At 43.6% G+C, this 9,991-nt stretch overlaps 1 protein-coding gene across 1 annotated transcript in view; it reads left to right on the forward strand.

The window, feature by feature from the left end:
• The window catches only part of HERC1 (HECT and RLD domain containing E3 ubiquitin protein ligase family member 1), a 248,445-nt gene that overhangs the window by 230,744 nt on the left and 7,710 nt on the right, over window positions 1-9,991 (forward strand). Inside the window, exons 73-78 of the mRNA XM_011940429.1 lie at window positions 1,113-1,282; window positions 1,550-1,715; window positions 2,550-2,626; window positions 3,708-3,960; window positions 4,474-4,626; window positions 7,818-8,123. Coding sequence (XP_011795819.1) covers window positions 1,113-1,282; window positions 1,550-1,715; window positions 2,550-2,626; window positions 3,708-3,960; window positions 4,474-4,626; window positions 7,818-8,123 — 1,125 coding nt within the window. The remainder of the gene's footprint in view (window positions 1-1,112; window positions 1,283-1,549; window positions 1,716-2,549; window positions 2,627-3,707; window positions 3,961-4,473; window positions 4,627-7,817; window positions 8,124-9,991) is intronic.

Consider the following 9,991-nt stretch of genomic DNA (forward strand, 5'->3'; position numbering starts at 1 on the left):
CTCGAACTCTTCAAATGATCGCCCCACCTCCATCTCTCAAATTGCTGGGATTACAGATGTGAGCCACTGCACTCAGCCACTAAGCGTGCCATTTCTGCAAAGTCTAGAATATGATTTTAAAATGTAAGCACACAAAGCTATTAGAAACACAGGGTTGTTACATAAATGAATCTGAAAAGTTTCAGATACTTTTTTCTCTTCTTACAAATTAGCATTCTGGGTCCTGGGGAAAGGGAGGTCGGGGAAATAAAGTAAGTTTTGCTGATTTGTCTCTTTATGGACTAGTCCAGTAACAAAGTGGCTAGCTATCGTGTGTGTGTATATGTGTGTGTGTGTGTGATTTGACAAATAGACAGCCAGGCAGCAGTCCTGTGCAGCACTAAACAGAGTGTTAGCAAACTGTAATTAGTGGGAGAAATGTTTATAATGTAAAGTGAATTGAGAAAGGCAGCTCAAAATGATAACAGTGTGAAAAACGTTGTGTATGCATACACAGAAAAGAACTGGAAGGAGATAGATGAAATGATCAATGGGGCATCTCTGTATGGTAGGATTTGGAATCACCTAATTTGTGTATACATATGTGTATCCTACTCTGTATTTTCTAAGGTTTTTAAAAATAGTAATTATATGTTTTATCAAAAAAATTTTACACGTTACTAATAGTTACTAATCCTGAGTTTATGCTCTTAAAGTGCATTTTTAAAAGAATGTATGTTCTGTTTTTCAATTTTTTAAATAATATTGAGGCAGGGTCTCACCGTGTGCCCAGGCTGGAGTGCAGTAGTGTGATCTCAGCTCACTGCAGCCTCAACCTCCTTGGACTCAGGTGATCCACCCACCTCAGCCTCCCAGGTAGCTGGGAGTACAGGCACATGCCACCATGCCCAGCTAATTTTTATGTTTTTGTAGAGATGGGTTTTGCCATGTTGCCCAGGCTAGTCTTGAACTCCTGGGCTCAAGTGATCCGCCCACCATAGCCTCCCAAAGTGCTGAGACTACAGGCAGGAGCCACTGCGCCCAGCCAAAATAATGTATGTTCTACAAGTGAAATTGTTATTTCTTTTAAGCCTAGATTATACCATTTCTGATAACCATACCTTCTGTTACAGAACAGCACATCCCATTATAATGCTGGAACTTGGGGCATTGTACAGGGACAACTTCGGCCTTTGTTAGCCCCGAGAGTCTATACTCTGCCAATGGTGCGCTCCATAGGAAAAACCATGGTTCAAGGCAAAAACTATGGACCTCAGATAACTGTAAAGAGGATATCAACCAGGTTAGCATATGTATGTATGTTTCACTAACGAGCTGGGATTTTTTTCAGGTGGATGTTATTACTAATTTCTGTGAGTCTTAGTTTACTCATTTCTAAGGCAGGGTAGATATAATAGTACTTACGTTAGTACCTGGTGTGGTTACAGTGGGCCTAGCACAGTGTTTGTTTGTTAAACTAGCTTTTTCACTCACTGATGGGAAGATGTCATGTGATTTTGGGGAAATTGGTAAGAGTTGTATTTCATTGCTTTCTCCCTTTCTTTTAAAGAGGACGGAAGTGTAAGCCCATTTTTGTCCAAATAGCGAGACAAGTAGTTAAGCTGAATGCATCAGACCTCCGTCTGCCTTCCCGAGCGTGGAAGGTTAAGCTGGTTGGAGAAGGGGCTGATGATGCTGGAGGAGTGTTTGATGACACCATCACAGAGATGTGCCAGGTATATTCCTGCAGTGTCCCCTGCCGAGTTCCCTAGTCTGCTAGTGGCCATTTTGCTGTTTCCAGTGATCACTCTGCCAGGCTTGTTTTCGTAAATGTAGCAAGGATGCATTTGTGAGCCTCATATAAAGGCATGCTTAGTGATACGTAGGCAAATTAGAGCAACAGTTTTTGAAATGCTTTGTCAAGATACCTTACTACATAAATATCAGTTCTTAGGCATCTACCAGTGACTCACCATCTGTTGTGTTATAATATTGGCAGAACAAACAGCAATGGCATATATGTACATTTATGTAACAGACAAATCCGGGAGCACCCATGTGCTCTGATTTATTCTGGTGCTTTTAGAACAAAGTAGAACTGCCAGATTCCAGGGGAGTTAGAAAAATAAATGTTAAGAACTGGTCTTAAAATTAGACCAGTTCTAATTTTAAGATCTGCATTGGCAGCTTTGCTTCCAGATCAGCTCTGTCCTTTCCAGCATTGCCTAGTATCAGGATTTTTCCAGTAAACCCTGTGACTAAAATAATGCTTGACTGTCATTATTGAATCTATTTGAAACATCACTACACTCTTGATAGCCACCACTACTCCTCCCCTGGATTGACTTTCTCATTCCTTTTGGTTCTTCATACATGAGTGCTTTCCATAAGGGGGATTTCCTAATCTCATTTTAAATTGAAACCATGAAAATGAAGTATGAAATTATCAGTTGTCACATGGCATTATAAATTCCTCAAAATACACTCTTTTTAGTATGATCTTTAATGTAATTGGTTTGTTCTCTTCATGCATTTGTCATTTCTCAAAAAATTTTTTCCTTCTTCTACAGGAACTTGAAACTGGTATTGTTGACCTTCTTATACCCTCTCCCAATGCCACCGCAGAAGTGGGTTACAATAGGGACAGGTATGCAGTCAGCAATGTTCATTATGTGTCTAAAATAATAATAATAGCTCACGTTTATTGAGTACTTACTATGTACCAGGCACTGTTTTAAGTGCTTTACACCTATTATCCCCTTCAGTACTCATTATAACCCTAAGGAGTAAATATTATTGTTATCCTCTTGTCAAAGATGAGGAAACAGGCCAGGCGCAGTGGCTAATGCCTATAATCCGAGCACTTTGGGAGGCTGAGGCGGGTGGATCACCTGATGTCAGGAGTTTAAGACCAGCCTGGCCAACATGGTGAAACCCCATCTCTATAAAAAATACAAAAATTAGCTGGGCATGGTGGCACATGCCTGTAATCCCAGCTACTCGGGAGGCTGAGGCAGGAGAATCACTTGATTTGAACCCAGGAAGTGGAGGCTGCAGGGAGCTGAGATTGTGCCACTGCACTCCGGCCTGGGCAACAGAGCAAGACCCCGTCTCAAAAAAAAAAGGGAAACAGGCACATCCTTCAAGACTTGGTGTTTATTGAGACCAAATCAATGATAATATAGAGGGGGAGAGGAAGCTCAGACTTGATCATGAAACCTGGTTTATGTTTCTGAAGGCCCACATGGCCTCCCCATAGTGAATTTTCTACACCAAAATTTGTTTAAGAGTTTTATTATGCTAGCAAGTCACAAAAGTTAGTATTTGCAATTACATATTATCTTTATATTTGCAAAATTTTGAATTTTGGATCCTGTTTCATAGACTTGTAAATTAAAAACAGAATGATTTTAGAAAACAGGGCTTTCTGGAGCAGGTAGCTTAAGATCCTTACATAGTTCTTCTAAAAATAGTTCAGAATACAGTCCATGTGCTGTGTGAAACAGTAACTACATGTGGTCCACATGTGGCTTTTGAGAACTCAACATGTGATTAGGGAAGCTGAAGGACTGAATTTTTAGTTTTATTTAATTACTTTAGCCTCATGTGGCTAATGGATGCCATATTGAACAGTACAGGTATAGACTAACACTGTAGCTGTCATTGCTAACTTATTTCTAACAGAAATGAGGAAAATACTGTTTGAAATATTCCCTTTAATTTTGCAGGTTCCTTTTTAACCCTTCTGCCTGCCTCGATGAACACTTAATGCAGTTTAAGTTTTTAGGAATTTTAATGGGGGTTGCCATTCGCACAAAGAAGCCTCTGGACCTTCACTTGGCCCCTCTGGTGTGGAAGCAGCTGTGCTGTGTCCCACTCACCCTAGAGGACCTGGAGGAGGTGGATCTGCTCTATGTGCAGACTCTCAACAGCATTCTTCACATTGAAGACAGTGGGATTACCGAGGAGAGTTTCCATGAGGTAAATCCTGGCCAGTCTGTGTTTCTACTGGTGTTGACTTCCTATATGCACAGACTAGAATTTTTCTGTGTAAAATTGAGATATAGTCTTCCACTTGCTGTCTGGCTGAACCATGCCATATCTATGCCATTGCTGTCCTTAGCAGCTCAACCCCAGCAGTTTAAACAGCTTCTGATAGACAGAGCAGGCTCCTGGCCTTAGCTGCTCCTTCGCCCTTAATTTTTTTCTGCCTGTTAGAGTGAAGAACCAAGGTGGAAAGGGAGGCCTGGGGTCACCAGAGTTCAACAGGCCTGGTTTGGGAACGGAGAGATTTGGTCCCATTTTTAACTACAGCTGGTTGAGTGATCACGCTGCTGCTGATCAAGTAGCCGGATCAGTCCTACCTGTCTTGTTTTCCTTGTTTTTATCCTTAAAAATTGTGAGTTTGTTATTGCTGTGCCATATTTGTATGTAAAATACTTTTTGCTGTCATTTCTACCATGTAATAAAAATTCTTTTTTCTTCTGTTCCTAGATGATTCCTCTTGATTCTTTTGTTGGCCAAAGTGCTGATGGCAAAATGGTTCCTATAATCCCTGGCGGAAATAGTATCCCACTCACATTTTCCAATAGGAAGGAATATGTGGAGAGGGCCATTGAATATCGACTTCATGAGATGGACAGACAGGTAAGATGAAACTTAACGGGAGGTACACATGAATGCTTGGGTTTCTCTCCAAATGAGAGCTGACCGGTTATGCCAAAATCTGATATGTATTTACTGTGTTAATTCCTCTGTATGTATGTATGTATTTTAATTTACTTATTTATTTTTGAGATAGCATCTCACTCTGTCGCCCAGGCTGGAGTGCAGTGGTGTAATCACAGCTCACTGCAGCCTCTGCCTCCTGGATTCAAGTGATTCTCTGGCCTCAGCTTCCCCAGTAGCTGGGACTACAGGCACGTGCCATCACTCCTAGCTAATCTTTTTATTTTTCGGTAGAGACAGGGTTTTGCCATGTTAGCCAGGCTGGTCTCGAACTCCTGGCCTCAAGTGATCCACCTGCCTCAGCTTCCCAAAGTGTTGGGATTATAGGCGTAAGCCACCGCACTCAGTGATTCCTTTGTATTTATATTTCAAACCCTATTCAGAGACTTTTCAGGCCTTCTCCTTATCCAATGCCTTAAATCGGTTCTGAATTGGTCTTTGGTTGGATTGAGACTGTTTTCATCTGGCATTCAGACCTTGCCTTCTTACTCCTCCTTAGTCTTGTTTGTCCTCATGTCTTACTGCTTCCCAGCTCAGCTGCTTACTGCTTACTGCTTCCCCCTACTCTAGTTGGGTTAGTCAGGGCCCACGTAAATGAACCCCCAAATGCTGGTCTTATGACCTCACATGCATTTCCCTTTCCCTCCCTTGCTGCTATTCTTTAAACCTCAGCTAAGAGGGCATCTCCTGCACACACAAGCTTTCCTCCAGGTCACCAACCTGTAGAGATCTTTTTCCTTACTTTGAAGTTCATTGAAGTTCCTCAAGATATATCACATACTTCTATGTTATGGTCTAAGAATTAGGCCCCAGAATTTAGGCCTTGTTTCCTCAGCTTGCAAGAAATTGAATGAAGAATGCATATTCTATTTCATTTGAGTTACCTTGTTCTGTGCTGACAGGTAGGTAAGCATTTAATAAATAATGGGAGTGTGAATGAGTGACCACAGAAGTAAATATCATGTCCAAAAATGGTTCTTTTGATAATACAATCATTCATAGCATTTCAACAATACTTTATTTGCAGAATATGTTGGGGTCTTCTCAAGAGCTGGACTCAGGCTGTGAAGCTATAGAAGTTTAGTAATTTGAAGTATACATATTCCATACCCCTCACTCCCGGCTCCTTCTTAGACTTTGGCTTTGGGCCAAGTCCAGTCAGAAAAATGATATCTTTAGCCTAATGAAGTTGGGTCTTGTCAGTGATGCTGTTTACACAGCCAGGGATTAGTGTTTGTCTCCAGTTCATGAATATTTTCAATCCCCAGAGAATCAATAACTGACTGGAAATGTACTGATAACCTCCTGCATGCCAGCCACGGTGCCAGGCACTCTTGCCTGCCATTTTCCCCGTAGTTCCTCTGTGAGGTTAGGATCGCCAGCACTGTTTCACAGAAGAAAGCACTGAGTGCCCACGGCAGAGCCAAGACCCCAAACCAGGCTCCAAGATGGTGTCCAGGCTCTTCTGATGACACCTCTTCTTCTGAGGGTTGGATGGACGCTCCCTTTCCACAGCTGTGCTCTGCTCTGCCCTGGCTTTGTTCTGTTCTCAGTAAAAAGCCCTTCTTCCTCTTTCACTTCTTCTTCGTCTGTTTGTCCCATAGCTGTCCTCAGTTGTCCCCCTGCCATCTCCAAGGAGCCAGTCCCATACCTCAGCCTCATTTTTTTTCCAAACAGCTTTTGTTTTGTGTTCCACCAAGCATAACAGCTTGTTTGTTCGTTTTTGTTTTTGTGTGGCAGACTTTGGTGGGGTATTGACCTTTACAGTAGAGCCTGCCTTTACTGCCAGCCTCTGATCCTTACTGGCCAACCTTAGTGCCAGTTTTTTATTTATTTTTTAAGAGAGGGTCTTGCTCTGTCACCCAGGCTGGAGTGCAGTGGCACAGTGATAGCTCACTGCAGCCTTGAACTCTTGGGCTCAAGGGATCTCCTGCCTTAGCCTCCCAAGTAGCTGGGATGACAGGGCAAGCCACTGCACTTGGCCCAGTTTTTTTTAATATAATAAATTTTATTATATATATTTAAGGTGTATAATACGATAATATAGGATATGCATATAGATAGTAAAAAGGTTATTATAGTGAAGCAAATTAACATATCCATCACCTCACATAGTTACTCAATTCCTTAAGGTATAGTCCCTATTCAGATTCTCAGACTTTTTAAATGGTGGTAGATGGTTTTGAGTTGGCCAGGAGCAAAGAAGTATTTATGAAACCTTGAACAATGGTGAGTCTGTGTGTAGGGTATGCACTACTGTATAATCTTGGAGGAGACATTTTTCTAAACAAGTTGTCAAGGCAGCCCCTGGTTGCACCCCACTTGGCACTCCCCACCTTGCCTGTGCCCAGCACTATGATGCTAAGAGAACAGCACAGTGTAGAATTACCCAGTCACACAGAATTTCATGTGGTTACTCATATATAGTTCTCATCAGAGCCACTTGAGAGCAGCAATGTCTGCATTTTTCAGATGAAAAAATTAAGAGAGTTAATAATCGGTAGAGCTGGGAGTTAGAACCCAAGTCTCTTGACGAAATTTGTTGCCTTTTCTATTGCCTTCCTAAAGAAGGACTTCCCATTTTTACTTTCTTCTTTGTACTTTTCAGATTTTTTTTTACAGTGAGCATAAATAATTTTTACAAAAAGGATATAACTGTTTTCAAAAGACAAATATAAATTTAAAAAACAGTAGACAACTAGATGAGTCTCCCAAGAGCTTCTTACCTTTCTGAGATGAAGTGTCCACACATGCATAGTTTGACGGCATATGGCCACATATGATTAGGAATATGAGTGAGCGGGGCTGATATCAGGGAGGGCCCCAGTGGGCTGGGATTTTGTGGTAGAGGGAAGGCAGGCTCCTGAATTGGACTTGAAGTGGAACCAGGAGTGTAAGAATCCCATAGCAGGGAGAGGCTCTAAGAAGGGTTGAGAGGGAGGGAGGGTGGGCTTTTGGACTGATTCTCATAGAGCCTGGCGGTCTGAGAAACAAGTGGAGGGTCTGGGGAGCAGATGAGCAGGCAGCAGGAGGCGCCTAGCCCCACGGGGCCCATAGCAGATGCCAGGTTCACGCACACTCATTGAATGAGCAACCTCTCCTGGGAACAGGTGGCTGCAGTCCGAGAAGGGATGTCCTGGATTGTTCCTGTGCCACTGCTGTCCCTCCTCACAGCGAAACAGCTGGAGCAAATGGTGTGTGGGATGCCCGAGATCTCTGTGGAAGTCTTGAAGAAAGTGGTGCGGTACCGTGAGGTGGATGAGCAGCATCAGCTGGTGCAGTGGTTCTGGCATACGCTGGAAGAGTTCTCCAATGAAGAGCGGGTGCTGTTCATGAGGTTTGTGTCAGGAAGATCTCGGCTGCCAGCCAATACTGCTGACATTTCTCAGAGATTTCAAATCATGAAGGTTGATAGGGTAAGTAAGCTATTCTTTCTTTCTGTCATGTCTGCCTTATTGCTTCGTTGTTGTTGAGACAGGGTCTCACTCTGTAGCCCAGGCTGGAGCACAGTGGCGTGATTTCAGCTCACTGCAACCTCCACTTCCTAGGTTCAAGCAGTTCTGCCTCAGCCTCCCCAATAGCTGGGACTACAGGTGCGCGCCACCACGCCTGGCTAATATTTTTGTATATTTTGGCAGAGACAGGGTTTCACCATGTTGGCCAGGCTGGTCTTGAACTCCTGACCTCGGGAGATCTGCCCACCTCGGCCTCCCAAAGTGCTGGGATTACAGGCCTGAGCCAACATGCCTGGCCCTCTGCCCGTTGTTGCTTTTATGTTGGGGAAACCAAACTATGACCTTCAAGTAGGCCTGCCGATTCATGCTTAATACTTGGAATTTCCATATTAATAAGAAAATCAAGCAGTAAAATTTGTTTAGAAATATCATTTAGCGGCTTTGCAGACGCTGCCGCCGAGGAAATTCTTGTACTACTAGCCATGGTCAACCGTACCGTGTTCTTCGACATTGCCGTCGATGGCGAGCCCTTGGGCCGCGTCTCCTTCGAGCTGTTTGCAGACAAGGTTCCAAAGACAGCAGAAAATTTTCGTGCTCTGAGCACTGGAGAGAAAGGATTTGGTTATAAGGGTTCCTGCTTTCACAGAATTATTCCAGGGTTTATGTGTCAGGGTGGTGACTTCACACGCCATAATGGCACTGGTGGCAAGTCCATCTATGGGGAGAAATTTGAAGATGAGAACTTCATCCTAAAGCATACAGGTCCTGGCATCTTGTCCATGGCAAATGCTGGACCCAACACAAATGGTTCCCAGTTTTTCATCTGCACTGCCAAGACTGAGTGGTTGGATGGCAAGCATGTGGTCTTTGGCAAAGTGAAAGAAGGCATGAATATTGTGGAGGCCATGGAGCGCTTTGGGTCCAGGAATGGCAAGACCAGCAAGAAGATCACCATTGCTGACTGTGGACAACTCGAATAAGTTTGACTTGTGTTTTATTTTAACCACCAGACCATTCCTTCTGTAGCTCAGGAGAGCACCCCTCCACCCCATTTGCTCGCAATATCCTAGAATCTTTGTGCTCTCGCTGCAGTTCCCTTTGGGTTCCATGTTTTCCTTGTTCTCTCCCATGCCTAGCTGGATTGCAGAGTTAAGTTTATGGTTATGAAATAAAAACTAAAAAAAAAAAAAAAAGAAATATCATTTAGCTTCAGTGGGAAGAGTCCTAAGTGGATGTAGAGAGCATACTACAACCAGCAACCTTCCCTAAATCTTCCAGCATCTTCCTGAGTTAAAGCTGAACTTGGCACAGGGATCATCATACTGCCTGTTCCTGCGCTGAGCCATGGCCTTGTTTGTTTTCATGAAGATATTAACCATTAACTGGTGGGTGTGTGCCCCAGAAGGAACCCAGAGATGCGGGGAGCAGCGATAACAATCTATGCCCACTTGTGTGGCATGCATTGTGGGGCAGGCAGGGCTGCATCTCTGCCATCTAAAGGCCCCAGCTGCAGAGCCCCAGCCCAGCTGCCATTTTGACAGATGGCTTAGGAATAAGAGGGCTTAGAGTCTGAAAAGCACACTGCTGCCAGAGTCATCTTTCTTAAGCACCCATCTGACCGTGTCATTCTCCTTCTTTTAGACCTTTCAGAGGCACCCTATGTTGACTCCGAAATAAATGCCAATGACCTTAGCTGCCTTAAACACTTCCACAGTCTGGCCTCTGCCCCACTTTCTGATTCACATCTTTTTTTTTTTTTTTGAGACGGAGTCTCGCTCTGTCGCCCGCGCTGGAGTGCAGTGGCCGGATCTCAGCTCACTGCAAGCTCC

The sequence above is a fragment of the Colobus angolensis genome, unplaced genomic scaffold (genome assembly GCF_000951035.1).
Source record: "Colobus angolensis palliatus isolate OR3802 unplaced genomic scaffold, Cang.pa_1.0 Scaffold19, whole genome shotgun sequence".
NCBI lineage: Eukaryota > Metazoa > Chordata > Mammalia > Primates > Cercopithecidae > Colobus > Colobus angolensis.